At 35.5% G+C, this 18,981-nt stretch overlaps 1 protein-coding gene across 1 annotated transcript; it reads left to right on the top strand.

Annotated features, from left to right (window-relative positions):
* Positions 1-9,394: 9,394 nt before the first annotated feature.
* On the top strand, positions 9,395-17,992 carry eif5 (eukaryotic translation initiation factor 5). Its single transcript, XM_073853222.1, has 12 exons — positions 9,395-9,468; positions 9,718-9,950; positions 10,419-10,698; positions 12,042-12,123; positions 12,208-12,380; positions 14,053-14,164; positions 14,776-14,897; positions 14,985-15,149; positions 16,478-16,639; positions 17,044-17,208; positions 17,401-17,532; positions 17,609-17,992. The coding sequence occupies exons 3-12, from the start codon at positions 10,627-10,629 to the stop codon at positions 17,705-17,707; spliced, it is 1,284 nt and encodes a 427-aa protein (XP_073709323.1). The 5' UTR covers positions 9,395-9,468; positions 9,718-9,950; positions 10,419-10,626; the 3' UTR covers positions 17,708-17,992.
* The last annotated feature ends 989 nt before the right edge of the window (positions 17,993-18,981 follow it).

Raw genomic sequence — 18,981 nt, 5'->3', positions numbered from 1 at the left:
CTTTCTCTGATGTGTCAGACGTGTATTATAGCAATACACCATCATGGTGGCAGTGCACGTGCATATGTAATGTTGTGATATGCAATGAGTCAGTGTTGTCTCATCCTCGCTGTCCCTGTCAGCCCTTCATTACCAGTCTCATTAGCCTTGATGACGTTCTTCCACTCCAGTTGTTCTGAACAACATCGTCTCGCCTGTTTACTGTGACTGAACAGAGCCTCCCTCACACTGACTGTATCACTGAAAGGAATCTTTGTTTATTTATAAGTGTGAGCCTGGAGTCTATGCTCTTGAGTGGCTTTACTGCCACCAGTTGATTTTTGAGGCCTTCAAACATACACTGCAAAAAATGCTTGTTTCCAGCCAAAATATCTAAAAATTCTTAAATCAAGAAGGAAGTGAAAATCTGAAAAAAGGTCAAAATTAAGTGCATTTTTGCTTGAAACAATTTTTTTGCTTACCCCACTGGCAGATTATTTTGCTTGTTCAAAAAAAGTGAGCAAAAACAAGAAAATTCTTTTCACTTGGCTGGAAACAAGACAAAAAAATCTAAGCTAGAAAAGCATTTTTTGCAGTGTACAACAGTTGACTGGAACTGCTTCATTTCTTTAAATAATAAAATATACAAAACAGTCCAAATTCTGGACACATAAACTCATTTCTTACTATTACTTCATTGTTTAGAAAAGTCACTGAAAATGTGAAATAGCATAAATGGAAGAATAGGATTTGCAATGCAATTGCAAATGGGAAATGCAGCAATAAAAAGCATATATTAAATATTCAATATTATTTTATATAGTATCTTAAACTTAAACTTTTCAATTTATATTATATATTTAAAGTGCCTGTCTTTATAGAATTAATGGATTTTTGATACATGTTTGCTGCTTTTCCTTCAGGTCTAATTTACTCAATAAAAAATAATTAACATTAAAGTTTTGTAAAGAAACTCAGAACTAGTCTCTATTTATATCTGTTTGTATAGCTAATTAACAAATGATCAGGAGAAACTTAAATTCGTCCAGACTTCAGACTTTTGATAGCAGGGTCATTCTACAGAAACGTCCACTTTTGGTATAGCAAGATGCCTTGAAATGTATTTCTTTTTTGAACTTTTAAACTTAGACCACATTATTAGATTACCTTTTGACTTTATGAATACGCATAAACGACAGCTTAATGATTTTTTTTTTAATTATTTTACATTTATTTATCCGTAAGGAAGGTAACACCAGTGACAATTTTCATTAAAAATTGCATTTTACAAAATGGCTGCTGCTAGTTACCAAACCACTTGTTGTCAATAATGGTATACTTACTAAATTAAGTAGTTTTATCCATTTGTACTCTAGTTTTTTTTTTAGTTTTTTGTTTTTTACAATTCCCTAACAATAAAGTAGGTCACACCAGTGACCTCAACCAAAAGCTTCATTTGAAATCAGGAGATAAATGAGAAAATTTCTGATAATTGAAAAGAGATAGTGGACTTAACATGGGCATGCCTTCATAGATCTTCAGGAAATAGGAAGAAGAAAGTCAAGTAATGCCATCAGTGTGATTTCTTTATTCCTAAATAAAACACTTTTGTCAAACGGTAACACCAGTGACAGCTTAGGGGGACCACTGTTTTCATTATATATATTTTTTATATTTATTCGGTATTTTTTTATGCCATTTACATGATATATTTGATAGTTATGAATAGACTTTTGTATTTTAAATGGTTGAAAATCCTGTTTTTGACCTTAAAATAAAGCACTTTCCCTCTGTACATGGCTGTGGGGACAAGCAGTTTTGTGGTACTTGGAATTCTATATAATTAATTTTTTAAAAATTATGCTACGTTGATGGCTCAGGAAGGTGTAATTGTTCAAATAACATATTGTTTCATTTTAAAATATAAAAAAATTGTAAACCTAATGTGTACTATTTCTGTAAAGTCTAGGGACAGAAAAGTGGACGTTTCTGTAGAATGACCAAGCAGTGTATTTCATACTGTTGCATGACAAGCATTTTATTGCATGACAAGAAATGTGTATGCTATATAGAAATGCCTACATGGGGAATTTGTGTCCCTTGACAAATTACTTCTCTGATCGGCATTTAAATGATGCCTGGAAAGGCTTGTGGAAAAACACAGAACAAAGGGAAACAGTTTCAGTTTCTATTTCACTTTTAGTTTCGATGCCAGCCGAATGAAAAACAGTCTTAATTCAGAGTGGGCTCTGACCTTATTCCGGTCATTTGGGGGGTTTCCGTCACAGTGAGCATAGACAGTGAGGGGGTGAAGCGTTTACTAATGTGTTTACTGATGTGGCCAGATCATTACAATTTAGCAAATGCTATGCTGCCACCTGCAGTACATTTGACAAACTGCTAATTTCCTGGCTAGCATTAAAAATGTGTCCAGTACGATTGTCTTGTCAGTTTTATGTAAATAATACTGACATTAGTGAGTCTTAGATAGCGGTTGCATAATTTCCTTTACGTTACCTGTCCGACAAAAACAAGCAACTTGGGCGTCACTACGCAGGATTTTCTTCGTCTTTGCCGGGCTTTATTCTAATTTTGTCTTTGTCAGTCTTTCTGTCTGCTGGTTTCCTACCTTTCTGCGCAGGTACTGATTCTCTTATCACCGAACTACACTACTAATTATACATCCAACTTAATACAGAGGGTTTGCACTTGCGTCACGGTTTGGTTAGTTACCCGGATGCGAAGCCATATTGGACATACTTTTTTATTATTATTAAAGAAGAATGATTGAACATTACAAAATTATTCAACTGTAAATCCAGATACACAAAATATAAGAGCAATCTTAAACTGTAGAACAGTGAATACGAGGAGAAAAAAAGATAAACAAAATAAACTAATAACTACATAGAAGAAAATAAAAAATAAACAGAGAAACAACTAAACAATAGTTTAAATGTTCTTAATGTTCTTTCCCTTTAGACATATTCAAATGAGAATACAAATACAAAATACAAACAACATTTTTTAAAGATAGCATATAATTAACATGTCTTTTCAGAATTATAGAAATGTATTTTAGACACTTCATGTCTTATTCATACAATAAATGCATGTCCAATGCTTACTGAAATGTTTTTTGTTTGTTTTTTTTACAAATGAAGCTTCATATAATGAAAGGGCTACTTTCTAGGACCTTTATATCCTACAGTCATTGCTAAAATAGCTTCCTCCAATCTAAAGAACAAGAATCGAAAACAACAGTGAGGAATCGATTCTTGGAATCGAATCCAAACGCCAAAAATTTCGGAAACGAACAGCTCTAATTTTCACAGCTGACATTTAACATAATAGAGGGTTTGCGTTTCCGTCACTGTTTGGTTAGTTACCCGGATGCAACGCCATAGACTAACTTTTTTTGGATTGAACATTGCAAAAGTATTAAAATGTAAATCCAGATACACAAAAAATAAGAGCAGTCCTAAACTGTATAACAAGAGGAGAAAAAAGATACACAAATTAAATAATAACCACATAGAATAAAAAATAAAAATAAATAAAACATAGAATCAACTAAACAATAGTTTAAATGTTCTTTTTTCCCCTTGAGACCTATTCAAATGAATATACAAATACAAAATACAAATAACATTTTTTTAAAGATAGCATTTAATTAACATTTCTTTGCAGAAATAGAAAGGCACTAAGCAAACATCATTCAGCTGAACTGTAGACATGTATTTGAGACACTTCATGTCTTGTTTTATTCATATAATGCACGTCCACTGCTTATGACTCATTTCATGGGCAATGCAGACAAAAATACAATTTAAAATCAGTCAGAGATACAGAAATGTTTTTTATTTTATTTTATTTTTTCAAATGAAGCTTCATTTAATGAAAGGGCTACTTGCTAGGACCTTTATATCCTACAGTCATTGCTAAATTAGCTTCCTCCAAAAAAACAAGAATCGAAAACAACAGTGAGGAATCGATTCTTGGAATCGAATCCAAGCGATTCCAGAACCAGGAATCGGAATCAATTTCAAAAATTTCGGAATCGAACAGACCTAATTTTAACAGCTGACATTTAACATAATAGAGGGTTTACGTCACGGTTTGGTTGTGGGTTATGACTCATGACTCATGGGAAATGCAGACAAAAATACAATTTAAAATCAGTCAGAGCTACAGAATTTTTCTTTTCTTTCTTTCTTTTTTTTTTTTTTTTTTTTTTTACAAATGAAGCTTCATATAATGAGAAAGCTACTTTCTACAACCTTTATATATCCTACAGTCATTGCTAAATTAGCTTCCTCCAATATAAAAAACAAGAATAGAAAACAACAGTGAGGAATCAATTCCAAAAATTTTGGAATCGAACAGCCCTATTTAACATAATAGAGGGTTTGCTCTTACGTCACGGCTTGGTTAGTTACCCAAATGCAAGGCCATAGACTTACTTTTTTTGGATTGAATGTTGCAAAAATATTAAAATGTAAATCCAGATACACAAAATATAAGAGCAATCCTAAACTGTAGAACAGTGAATAATTGGAGAAAAAAGATAAACGAATTAAACTAATGACCACATAGAAAATAAATAAATAAACCATAGAAATAACTAAACAATAGTTCAAAATTTCTTCCTTTTTCCTTAAGACATATTCAAATGTTGCAGCGAGGGAACATTACCATAAAAAAAATCCATGAAATGTAACAATATTTCATTCTTTTTGTTATTAATTTGCATTAGAGACTTTTTAAAATCTTCCATTTCTGATAAAAATAAATTACACTTTGGTAAGCAATTGACAAATTTCCGTTTATGAATATTTACCTTGCAAAATGTAAAAGTTAATGACATAATCATTTTACTTTTATGTGAATAAGTACAAATAACATCTTTTAAAGATAGCATTTAATTAACATTGCTTTGCAGAAATAGAAAGGCACTAAGATCAAACCAAAAAAGAGACAAATCACAATTATAAACAAATGACACAAGTCTTCCACGTGTGTTACAGAAACTGCAAGTATTGTCAATGTCCATGAATTTACAAAGCCATCTGTAAATTTTGTGAAGTATTTTGAATTGCACCTCTTTAACTATATTCAAAATACAAAATTTGTAAGGATTTGAGGTTGTTTTCCAATTAATATCAGACATTTTTTCATTCCAAATGAATTTACCTCTTGGGGAGATTTTATGTTTTGATTGCAAAAATTGTCTAATATTTTTATTATCACAAGAGGAAGAAAATATGTCGATACCATAATTTTTTTATTCTGGAAATATCCTTTCATTGCTTCCAAAAGAGAGGTTTTCATTTTTATTAGTTGTACCAGCCCATTTGGAATAGCTTTAACACTATTCTTCATCAGGGGATGGAAAAGTTGTGAACATGCATAACGTCTTAATAAGACATGTTTCCACTCTCATAGAACATATCCATAACAAAATATATATTCCTTCAGACCAGCAATATTCAGCAAATTATGCGAGTTTTGTTCTGTTTAGTGGCAATGTTTACATTCACTGCTGCCAACCCTGCTGAAAAACAATAGCTAAAACCAGCCTAGGCTGTTTGGGTGGTTTTAGCTGGTCAGCTGGCTTGTTTTAGAGGGATTTTGGCCACTTTCCCAGCCTAGCCAGGCGGGTCAGGCTGGGAGACCAGCTAAAACCGGCTACTTCCAGCCTAAATAGCTAAGACCAACCAACCAGCCTAGGCTGGTTTTAGCTGTTTTATTTTAGCAGGGAATATGGCCAATTGATGACATGTCTTAAAAAAGCACTCTATACATAAAGTTTTCATCCCCACTGCTATCTAATAAAATAACTTAATAAATATCCCTTCTGCCACTTGTTTACTTACATATTATAATGTAACCTTCTGGTGTTTCACAACTAAAAACAGCAGTTCAGATTATAGTCAGAAGTGCATGGAAATCATATGGCACACCTGAAGTGCTGCTAATATCAGGCTGACCTACACTGAGGATTGAGAAAACAAGAGCAATGTGAACAAATTACGAAAAACTGAAAAACCAAACAAAACTCCAGGTAGCAACATTACTTTTGTCATGCAATGAGCTGGGGTTGCTTTTTAGCAGGAGAACAACATGAGAACAAAATACATGCAAATCCCTTATTTAAGCCTTGCAGCCAGAGATCTGTAATCAGGGGCAACATTCATTTCATCAGCAGGGATAAGCACACAAGGGAAAAACTATGAATAGCAAGAAAATGGTTGTTATTCTGGAACATCTACGATAGAGCCCTGACTTCAATCCAATTGGGAAATCTGTAATAAGCTCCTGAAGAAAATCCACAGATGTTCTCCACCTGTTTTGCCAAAGGTGGAGCAAATATTCAGTGGAGCATGTGCAAATAAATCACAAACAGAACTGAGTAAAGGAATAACAAGTGTCTCTTATTTTCGATTAACATTTGAATTTTTAATGCTATTAAAGAAAAAAATATATTTTAACATTAATTACACAGCTTCGTATATTTACACTATAACACTTTTGACATCCAATAATGAAAATCCTTTCATCACTTACTCACCCTCATGTCATTCCAAATTACTTTCTTTTTCCTGTGGAAGACAAAAGAAGATATTTGGAAGAATGTTAATAACCATGAAAATACAATGAAAGTCAATAGGAACCAAAACTGTTTAGGTTTTGACATTCTTCAAAATGCCTAATTTTGTCTTCCACACAAGAAACAGTCATTTGCAATGGCATGAGGGTAAATAAACGGTGACAGGATTTTCATTTTTGGCTAGACTATCCCCTTTAAAGGGATAGTTCACCCAAAAATGAAAACGTGATGTTTATCTGCTTCCCAAACACGGCATCTGAGATGTAGGTGACTTTGTTTATTCAGTAGAACACAAACGAAGATTTTTAACTCAAACTGTTGCAGTCTGTCAGTCATATAATAGCAGTGAATAGGCACCAAACCTTTGAAAGTAAAAAAAAACAAAACATGCACAGACAAATCCAAATTAAACCCTGTGGTTCGTGACAATACACTGATGTCTTAAGACACAAAGATATCAGTTTTTGTGAGAAACTGAACAGCATTTATATCATTTTTTTACCTTTGATACACAGCAATATCCAACGGTCCTGAACGCGAGCTCAGCAACAGGCGTGTTACCTGTGTATGCACTCTGGTGTATACGCAAATGCCGTAAGGGGAAATCGGTGAAAAGTCAACAGTCCCAGATGAGTTTGTGCAAGCAAACTTCATCTTTTAGCTTTAAATCGGTTTGAACAATCAGGATAAGCGCAAGTAATTACCATTTTGAATAGCCGCTATACCCACAATCTCTGTGCACTGTGTAAACAATGAGTGTCGAATACATGCGACAGATCGCTTCCGGCATTTGCGTATTCCGGCATTCACTGCCATTATATGACTAACAGACTGCAACAGGTTGAGTTAAAAATCTTTGTTTGTTTTCTACTGAAGAGACAAAGTCGCCTCTTGGATGCCCTGAGGGTAAGCAGATAAACATCACATTTTCACTTTTGGGTGAACTATCCCTTTAAGAGTTTCTGTATTTCAAGTTCCTAGTATAGGGCATGCTGTTAGTAATGCCATGGTTTAAATCCCAGTAAATTCTTGTACTGTAGGTGTACAGAATAAATGTTTATAAGTGTATACTGGATAAAAGCATCTAATGCGTAAATTACTGCCAACAAGAGGTTCATTCATCACATTTATGTTTCCACTTCTGGACAAGTGGGCTGAGTTGCAGTGTTGCAATAAAGCTATATTTGCCTGTTTGGTTGTTGTAAAACACAACCCTTAATTCACTTATATAATAAATGTTGAAAATGTGTCTGTGTCCTCTAATGTTATAAATGTAGGATTCTTTTGTGCATGACAGATAAAGGATTTTGTCACTGTAGCATATAACAGTAAACCCTCTGAACCCTAAAAATGCCACAGGTAATCCAGTGAACCCATACTGGCTGTTTGTCCTCTGCATTCCTCTCCACTGGCCTACATCATAATGTGCTCAGCCAAGAATCTTTTGTTCCAGTGGTTTGTAAACACATCCAGAGAATTCACTCTGTGTGTCAGTCACTGTCCCAGCCTACATGTGGAATTTATGATGCTTCCGAAAGCAGAATATGTATAAGGAGAGGGAAATCTTAGAAAACTAATCATAAGGTAGACAATTATATCATGGCATCTGTTTGGAATATTTCTGTCTTTTTAAATTTGATCATTTGATTTTGACAACACCCAAAAAAACAAAGTTGTCACTACCGAAACTCCACCAAATGTTTGACTGTCATGACCTGTTTTGGTATTGACAATTTTAGATACTTTTGAACCTAGCTCAAAGATGCTTATCAGCACATGGTTAGCCAACACAGTTCTGAACAGTTGTACACATACACAAACAAAATGTTATAGAATAACTCCCAATAAAAGTCTGTAATTATAGAAAAATGGTGTTTGGTAGTGACATTCTTTAAAGTTACACAGATTTCTCAGATTTTTTTTAACAGATTTACCTCAAAATGATGGGGCCTATCTACTCACAGAGTAGCTATGAGAGAGAGAGATAAATATGAAGAAAATATAAAGAACTTGACTTTTTTAAAAATGCAAAAAGATATTTTAAAAACAACAATAGAATAAAATTGTCATTTTCATAAGTTGAAAATTAGGGGTTAGGGTTCAGGCCAGCCACCTTCCAATTGAAAGTACTCAATAAATGATAATTTTATTTATATTAAGCTCACTGATATTTTAAATATTACTGTGGGTTTTAATAGATAATTAAAAGGATCTTAGTAAACATTGATTTGAATACTTAAATGTGTTTTTTGGTTGTGAGACAGCAGTTCTGTAGAATGGCCCATATAGCTTTATATAGTTATATCTGTTTCATATACTGAAATTCTGAATTTTGACCATAAAAAACATCATTTTGAGCCAAAGTACTGTAATTTTCTACAACCACTATACAGTATATTGGATAGCCAATATATCAAGACAAATATGATCCAATATATGATATTATTGCAAAAGAACATAAATAGGCAGTTATGTCAGTAAAAACAGACAGGAATCGGATAAAAAGGTAATAAAAGTAATAAAAAAACAACATAATAATGAAAAATGTACGGGTCAGGCATTTTTTTTAGACTTGGAGATTGTCCATAGTCAAACATAAAGTAAAACATCTGCATTTACGTATAAAAACTATCAGAAGTAATAAGTTATTTTCCACAAAAGAGATATTTCCCTATTAGCAAGTAAAGCGGTGTGCCAAGTGTCCAATGTGATTGATAGCAAAATTTGACAAATAAAATAGAACCAAGTGATGCGCAAGCCAATCAAAACATCCGTTTAGGACACGGGGGCGGGGCTAGTTTGTAGCCGAATTAAGATTGGAAGTCACGAGGTCTTATGTGCTCATTGTGGTTTAGCATACGAGCAGAAGCGTGCGAGAGGTGAGTAAAACTTCACGAAAACATATTACGCTAATTCATTAGGGAATACTTCTGAATAAGGAATTGTTTTATTGTAGTCACTTTGATAAATATATTCAAACTCAGGCTAGAGAAGATACTGCGTGTTTCTGCGAATGCTGCCATATGTTAGCTGACTAACGTTAGCATTTATACGTCAGTCGTGTTACTTCGCAACAGCATTATGTTGATATTTGTGTATTTTCGCTCACGGATGCCGTTTTATTTCAGGTCCCCTGTATTGAGGGCGTCGTGAGTTTTCTCTCCAGGGTTTATCACTCTGCTCTGCAAGGTGTAACCCAGTCAGGCACCGCCGTGCCCGACCCCTAACTAGCGTTTTTCAAACTAAACCGATCAACTGAAACCAGTAGTTCACCTCTTCTCAGGGCGACCAGCGGTGTGTTTATGTCTTTGTTTTGCGAAAACGGTGAGTACCTGGACGACAGGAGCTACGGATGGGAAAGGTACGTTGATTTCTGTGATCTCTAGTGTATTTTTCTCTCTCATGTTTGCGCGTCTACTCTCGCGATAGTTGGTTTGTTTAATCAGATCTGTTAGTTCGCATCAATCTGAATGAGTTGCATACTGCACCGAATAAAATGGCGTCCTCCTATGGTGTGACGCACTCTGCAGCATGGGGTTGCTCAACAGAGGCCTGTTTGGGGTTTCATCCCATCAGCATGCAAGTAAATGCTGCACCCGAATGTCTGGTTTTGCCTTTTCTTAACGGCAATTTGTGTAAACGGCACATTGACATGCATACCCTAATATTCCAATGACAGGTGGTCCTAGTAGATAACTAGCCAAGCTTATTGAAAATGGGCACACCTCGATTTAAATGTCTGCTGTGGTTGATATCAGTGTGCTAATGATGCCAAACTGTGCAATACTTGTTTTCTGCTCCTAATCCTCATTCTCATGTCTTTTTGCAGTGCTATAGTGCAGCTGCCGGAACCAGTTTGGGGGGAACTTAGTCAACGAGCACGGAGCCTGGAGCCTCAGTGGCCGTACCCTTTTCATGTCAGAGACAAAGTACTCTTGCAGTCGTTTATGTCATCCCCTCCTCTTCAAACAGAAGATACTAATAATTGGCAATTCAAGATCTTCTCGTCTTGCTGATAAACCATACGGGAAGCCAAAATGTCTGTCAATGTCAATCGCAGCGTGTCAGACCAGTTCTACCGCTATAAAATGCCCCGTATCATTGCTAAGGTGGGTAAATGTATATTTCTGGACTTAATCTTTATTTTTTGGTAATAAATATGAATATAGAGTAAATTGGTTGTATGTACATAAATATTAGATATTTTCTAATAATAAAAATTCATGAATGGGGATGTAATGTCTAAATCTCACAATATGATAATATAATGATATGAAGTCCATGATGCGATAGTAAAAGGAAAAAAGACAAATGAAGACTTCAAAGAACATTTTGTACATTTTAAAGTTAAATTATTCTATCTAATGCACTTTTGAGAGTTCAAAATTAAGAGCTCCAACCTATGTTATGTTAACTAAGAAAACTTCAGAAAAAAAGTCAGTGAATTGAATGAATTGTACATGAACTTTTAAAGGGGACTCAACCCTCTTTTTATTTGTGTGATATACTGTCTCAGTCTGAATTGCATTCACACTGGTGTTTTAGAAGCCAAACAAATTGGAATATAAAGATAGCAGTTTTATATAATTGTTATACCTGTGACAGTAATAGCATATATTGTAAAACAGTTGCACTGTAAAATAACTGAATATTTCACAGCTATTATTTTGTCTTTACACTACAGCTGGGAAATTACAGTACTGCTTTCCTAATTTCTACAGTTGAAAGATGTTTTGAATATGGACTGCAGTAATGTTACCCATTTAAACCAGTAGCTGTCAGCAATTCATATTGCGCTTTCAAGCTTTTATTTTGATAGAAATAGCAGTGGAGCTTTTATTTTGAAGAAAAACTCCAGATTCAGTGAAAACAGGCTTACAAAAACACGTCTCACTACAAATCTAGTGAAATGCTGTAATCATGTGCACGTTGCATTCTCAAATGCGCTAAACTCACAGCACATTCAATAAACAAGTTCACTCCGAACTGAGCTGTTCTGAGGCAAGGAAAACACCGGATCACGAGCTGATTGTCTTAAAGTGCACGCTTTTGCTTTGAAACGTGGAGCGAAAACAGACTTGATGAAGGAATTAACTAATTTTCCTTTCGGTTTTAGTTTGTTTGACAGATGCTTAAGCATAATGGCCCAAAACACAACTTTTTAAGATCTTTTATGTTAGAATATTTAAATCTTCACTTCCTGCCAGGAAGACCTATATCGTTTCATATAGTCATGTGACCATGATGATATCAAGACAGTTTTATCGCAATACCACGATATTGATATAGTTACATCACTCTCCTTCTATGCGTTTATTATTATTAAAATATATTTATACAAAATACTTCTCTTTATTAATTTTGCAAAGGTTATTTTGATAAGTTTTGACCGCTATTTACCTATTTATTTCCAGATTACATAAGCAACCTAAACCATGTTTGTTTTTCTCAGGTGGAAGGCAAGGGGAATGGAATTAAAACCGTCATAGTCAACATGGTTGATGTTGCCAAGGCTCTGAATAGGCCTCCAACATGTAAGCATTGTTTTTAAAAGCTATTTCGCTTTAATTTCCTTAAATATATTTTTTCATTTACATTATACTGTAACCTCTGTTTAGATCCCACCAAATTCTTTGGTTGTGAGTTGGGCGCCCAAACCCAGTTTGATAGCAAGAATGACCGCTACATCGTCAATGGATCTCATGAGGCAAACAAACTGCAAGACATGCTAGATGGATTCATTCGCAAGTTTGTGCTGTGTCCCGAGTGTGACAATCCTGAAACTGATTTGGTAAATATTTCCATTTTGCCATATACATTTTAGATTTGCATAGAAGCGTCATGGTTAAAGTGAAACTATTAATGAACAGGTGCATTCTGGCATTCTAGTGCATGTTGAACTGGGTACCCTTGTTGAACTCTGTGCCCTTTATGTTTGAATGCATGGTGCTGAGTATGCAGGTTTCTATGGGTCACACATGTAGCTTCCATGTGTTAAGATTGTTTTGCAGGTATACAGAGGAAATTAGCTGTGTCATTAACTGTATACAAGCCACCTTCAGTTTCTCATTGTTGCATTCAGTCTCGTTTTCAGTTGCCAAAACCAGTCACCCAAAAATTAAAGGAGACCTATTATGCCCCTTTGTACAATGTAATATAAGGTTCAGGTGTCTCCAGAATGTGTCTGACATTTCAGCTCAAAATACCCAACAAATTATTTATTATATAGTTTTAAAAATGCCTGTTGTGAGTGAAAGCAGAAACACTGTTTTTGTGCATGTCTTTAAATGCAAATTTAAAGACAATAGGGCTGTGCCTTTACGGCTCGTATTTCAGATAGTCTTCCAAAAAAAACATCTGCTTGGTTTTGATTATGTCTAATGTGCTAAAAGCTCTTTAAACCATATTAATTTAAACTTTTGATATATGGTTTTCTGGTACACATATCCAGTGCATGCACACAACATGTGAGAATTAAAATAAGTTCTCTTTCATGTCTAATTGCGCTTAAATACCCACAAGTTTGTTAAAAACACACATGAGTTACAAAAACAGTTGGTTGTGTCTATTAAGGTAAACAGCTGGGAAAGAAATTGCATGTTTTTAATAGATCTGTGTGGCAGCAGTGTAATATACAGTAAATCAATAAATCCGCTGTATTCTTGTCTCCTCTGAGGCTGGGGCTCTAGTGTTCTAAGCTCATCTGTGCAGACAACGACAGAACAGTTAGCATTTTTGCTTTGCTCAAACTTTTGAACTAGTACACTGTCACTTGAACAGACAACAAAATCAAAATGGCAGCGCTGAGTGGAAACGTGCAGATTAAAGGATGGCAAAAGGGACGCTTCTTTAAAGAACCACCCCTTTCTTACCTTTTTGTAATCTGAAGAACCTTCTTTTGCCACAAAGAACCTTCTGTTACACAAAGGTTCTTCAAATGTTAAAGGTTCTTTATAGAACCATTGAAACAAAAAGGTTCTTCTATAGCATCATGAAGCACCTTTATTTTTAACAATATAAAAATGGAATTTAATGATAGGTCACATTTGAAGTTCTGTCATTCTTGTCACAAGTATGGTTGAGTATGGACATTTAGTTTTTCGTAAATTTCTCATTTAACGTACTTGAACTTGTTTTTCTTTCCTTTTTTTGGCTTGTGAGCAATGTTCTTTTGCCCCTGCTGATTTTCCTCTGCAGTGCAGTACTGAGGACTTCCTGAGAATTTTTGCATGGTCTCAGCTGGCCTGGTTTCTGTTTCATGCTGCAGTCGGCCTTATATCCTTTCTGTTAGGTTATAAATAAGACGACACAGGGCGAAGAATTTTTTTTTTTTTTTCTGGAAACAAAATAATTACAGGAAGCACTTGGGAGTGAATTGACTCAAAGATTTGTAGCTGTATTCATTGTTGCATTAACTGTTTATTAATATAGTATAATAAAGTCAGATGCTCTCCTCATTGTAGCACATTAATCCCAAGAAGCAGACCATTGGAAACTCCTGCAAGGCTTGTGGGTACCGAGGCATGTTGGACACCAGACACAAACTCTGCACCTTCATTCTTAAGAATCCACCAGGTAAATACAGACTATCAATCCTCAGTGGTAAATGCATGATACATGATTTCCACAAACCTTTACTTTCAAATAAAACTGAGGAAAGGCATCGGTATTTGCGTAATCTTAATCTAATGTTGGTTTTAGTATGTGACTGTGGACCACGAAATGCATTTTTCTTTCTTTTATGCCAAAAGTATTTAGTATATGAAGTAAAGATTGTTCCATAAAGATAGTTTAGAAATTTCCTACCATAAATATATCAGAACTTAATTTATTAGTAATATGCATTGCTAAAAACTTAATTTGGACAACTTTTAAAGGTGATTTTTTTTTTTTTTCCCCTCAATATTTAATTTTTGCACCCTCAGGTTCCAGATTTTCAAATAGTTGTATCTCAGTCCAATATTGTCCTATCCTAACAAACCATACACAAATGGACAGCTTATTTAGGTGATGCATAAAACTCAATTTCAAATTTTACTTGACTGGTTTTGTGTTCCAGGGTCACATGTGCTGTAATGAAGGTCAAAAACACTTATCTTCTGACCTTTGGCATGTTGATTTGATGTTCACAAGCTAAACTCTATTGCTCTTTTGTTGACTTCCTCTTTCCTGTTCTATTGATCCAGAGAATGAGAGTGGATCTGTGAAAAAGGAAAAGGAAAAGAAGAACCGAAAGAAGGACAAAGAGAATGGCTCAAGTGGTGGAGATGCTGGAAACCACAATGACATAGATGCCCCTGACGCTGTGGTAAGTGCCGCTTTGACATCATCTCCTGAAAAACAGCTTTCAGCCTAACCAGCATAAGATATAAGAAACTCCGTGATCTTATGACAGGATGGGGATGATGACGACGATGAAGACTGGGCTGAAGAGACCACAGAGGAGGCCCAGCGTCGCAGGATGGAGGAGATCAGCGAGCACGCCAAGGGTCTCACGCTCACTGATGACTTGGAAAAATCCCTGGAGGAGAGGGTCAACATATTTTACAACTTTGTGAAGGTGTTTGTCTTAAAACCATACTGTAAAAACCTTTCTTTTTCTTCCTGTGGAACGGGTGGGCCATTTGTAAATTATATGGGTCTGTCTTCCAGTCTTATCCGCGTCTATCTATTTTAGCTGTACAAAACAGCATGTTTTGCAGCTCGATATTGCAAATTGGTGTGTCTTACCATAATAATTTAATTTATTTTAATTATGAACACACTAGTTTGTAGAGCGAACAGTTTTACTGTTTACTGCACATTATTATTCTCGTTTTCCCTATAGCAAATAAAGAACCGTAAGTCTCACCCAAAGGCTTTCTTGTGCATTAAAGAAAAAGGTGAAAGACACTAGGGCTGCCCTTGACTACTAGTCGACCCAAAAAATCTTTAGTCATTTATTTTAAGCATTAGTCGACTATTAGTCGCACGTTTATTAATAAACCATATAAATCAAAATAATGAGCCTTTAATGGCCTACATAGGCTAATAAGCGCTCAAGCACATGCACAAAAGCTTGCCACAGTGCACCAGCAGATATAATAATTGTTAATGCGTCAGGGAAAAAAAACAGCATGGAGACTCAACGTTTTAATAATTTGAACTACTGCTTTCTTTGTATTCAGTTTAAGAGATTAAGTCGGCGACATTGACTCCACAGTTGTGATGCACCTCTATGCATGTTTCATAGCAATTACACAATCTGAGAATATTTTTCTATTTGAATTGGCTCATTTAGATATTTCCCTGTCTGTAAGGCAAGTATACACTGTTTCGAAGTTTTGCGCTCAAGTTCACAGAGGCAGAGACGGCCGAAAGCGCTTTTTCTTTTAATTTTACAAAAGCGCAACGTTTCGTTATTGAGTGCACACAAATAACAGTCTTTACAAATTCGAAAGATGCATTTACTTTTATCTGTATGAGCAAAAATGGAGTATTTTAAGAGCAAGTGATTGGCGCCTTCATCTGTCATGCAATAAGCACACTACTGTTCAGCTCCCACACTCCCTACAGACCTTGAATAGAGCACATTTTTCTAGGTTAACATTAGATTGAGCTGCCATGTAAAGTTGCTGTTACATACATCTTTCAGATGAAAAGCCATATTTGAGTTCTATGAATGATGTGAGCGTTTAGATGTCCTGCACGATGTACTATAGCCATTACCACATAAACCAGCCGTTAACAATCTGTCCGTCACGGGCTGTGTCTCTTCGCCACTTCCTGTGGAAGTTTTATTTTTTTTCTATGACTAATAAAATTTTGGTTGTCCAAGCCTCTGCTCATCGACTATTGGGGGGGGGGACTATTACTTATTCAGCTCGATACTTTATTTCTGCTCTTCAGGAAAAGAAGGACAGTGGGGCGATTGACTCTGCAGATAAAGAGATCTTGGCTGAGGCTGAAAGGCTGGATGTGAAGGCCATGGGTCCTCTGATCCTGAGCGAACTGCTCTTTGATGAAAACATCCGTGAACAGATCAAGAAGTACAAGCGTCACTTCCTCAGGGTATGTCCTCGCATCTGTTAACAGATTTAACATTTAAAATGGCGATTCTCAACCTTGTTTACAATATTTGATGCACTGTTTTAAAGGATAGTACACCCAAAATAGAAATTCTGTCATTAATTACTGACCGTCATGTTGTTCCAAACCTGTGAGACCTTTGTCCATCTTCAGAACACAAATTAAGATATTTTTGATGAAATCCGAGAGCTTTCTGACCCTGCATAAACTGTGTCGGAACTACCATGTTCAGAATATCTTAATTTGTGTTGTGAAGATGAACAGTTCTTAAGAACTTGGAACAACACGAGGGTGAGTAATGACAGTATTTTATTTTTTATTTTTAGGTGAACCATCACTTTAATGCAGTATTTTAAGTATAACATTTACATTTTTTCACCTTACAGTTCTGCCACAACAATAAGAAAGCTCAGAAGTATCTGCTAGGTGGCTTTGAGTGCCTGGTGAAGCTGTATCAGACTCAGCTCTTACCCAGAGTCCCCATTATACTCAAAGACCTGTATGATGCTGACCTGCTGGAGGAAGATGTCATACTCGCATGGGCTGAAAAGGTCAGTACTTTGTAGGTCAGAGTTGTTTGTGGCCCAGATCAAATGCCAAAAAATCTAACATCACAAGTTTAGATGCATGAATTAAATTTAGATCTTAGGCTAAAAACTCAGCCCAGGGGCTGATATCAGCAAGCGTACTTGACAAGTCTAGTGTTCACGTGTTTAAGCCTGTTTGTGATATTTCTCCTATAGGTGTCTAAGAAGTATGTCTCCAAAGAGTTGGCTAAAGAGATTCATGCCAAGGCAGAGCCCTTTGTTAAATGGCTCAAGGAGGCAGAGGAGGAGAGTGAGGGCAGCGAGGAAGAGGAAGATGACAATGTTGAGGTAAAAACTGGATTTATAATAAAGTAAATATAGTAGTTGTTGGCACAGAATTCACTTTTATCTTTATTTTCACTAGGTGGTGTATTCCTCCTCTGCCCGCGAGTTGAAAATGGAGACCGCAAAACCTGCGAAGACGGACCATGAGGAGGAGGACATTGATATTGATGCCATTTAAAGATGAAACCAAAAAGCTTCAGTTGCCTCTTCACATATTGCTCAGCTTCTTTTTTTCTTTTTTTTTTTTGTCAGACGCATGCCTTCCACCTCCTTCGGCCTTTTCGTCAGCTCCAGGCCTGGGTTAGCGCTCTGCTCAAAGCCTCTTATTTTAGTCTTCTCACCAGCTCTATTGATGAATTGTTGCTGTTGTTTGTATGCATGAGTTTCTTAGATTATAGAGCATAAATGCACACGAGTTCCCCTTGTATTTTTGCAACTATTAAAGATTTGGCTGTGAATTCCACCATCTGTCTACTAGTTTTTGACACTATTAATATTTGTAGCAATAGCCAACAATTGGCATATTTAGATATTTCCCTCTCTATATGTCTGTAAGGCAAGTATACACTGTTTCGAAGTTTTGCGCTCAAGTTCACAGAGGCAGAGACGGCCGAAAGCGCATTCTTTTAATTTTACAAAAGCGCAACGTTTCGTTATTGAGTGCACACAAATAACAGTCTTTACAAATTCGAAAGATGCATTTACTTTTATCTGTATGAGCAAAAATGGAGTGTTTTAAGAGCAAGTGATTGGCGCCTTCATCTGTCATGCAATAAGCACACTACTGTTCAGCTCCCACACTCCCTACAGACCTTGAATAGAGCACATTTTTCTAGGTTAACATTAGATTGAGCTGCTATGTAAAGTTGCTGTTACATACATCTTTCAGATGAAAAGCCATATTTGAGTTCTATGAATGATGTGAGCGTTTAGATGTCCTGCACGATGTACTATAGCCATCTGTCTACTAGTTTTTGACACTATTAATATTTGTAGCAATAGCCAACAGTATGCGTCAATTTTCTTTTTTTATGCCAAAAAACATTAGGATATTAAGTAAAGATCATGTTCCAAGAACACAATTTGTGAATTTCATACCGTAAATATATCAAAACAATTTGATTAGTAATATGCATTGCTACTTTTTATTTTGACAACTTTAAAGGTGTTTTGTTTTTTTGTTTTTTCAAACTTCAGATTCCAGTTTTTCAAATAGTTGTCTTGACCAAATATTCTGCTATCTTAAGAAACCATTCATCAATATAAAGCTTATTTATTCACCTTTCAGATGATACATCTGAAAAAATTTGACTCTTATGACTGTTTTTGTGGTCAAGGGTCAAATATTTTAGCGTCTTGGATTGACTTCAGAAGGATCATGTGAAAATGATGCTGTAAATTCAGCTTTGCAGCACAGAAATAAGTTTAATTATAAAGTATAACATTTCACAA

Source organism: Garra rufa, chromosome 13, assembly GCF_049309525.1.
Source record: "Garra rufa chromosome 13, GarRuf1.0, whole genome shotgun sequence".
NCBI lineage: Eukaryota > Metazoa > Chordata > Actinopteri > Cypriniformes > Cyprinidae > Garra > Garra rufa.
The sequence above is the reverse complement of the archived record's forward strand: the minus strand, read 5'-3'. Positions and strand labels throughout refer to the sequence as shown.

Bases quoted from the DNA above. Each gene is read 5' to 3' on its own strand.
- eif5 (XM_073853222.1), top strand. From the start codon at position 10,627: ATGTCTGTCAATGTCAATCGCAGCGTGTCAGACCAGTTCTACCGCTAT. The intron at 12,124-12,207 runs GTAAGCATTGTT...ACCTCTGTTTAG, and splicing joins TCTGAATAGGCCTCCAACAT to ATCCCACCAAATTCTTTGGT. The intron at 17,209-17,400 runs GTCAGTACTTTG...TTTCTCCTATAG, and splicing joins TACTCGCATGGGCTGAAAAG to GTGTCTAAGAAGTATGTCTC.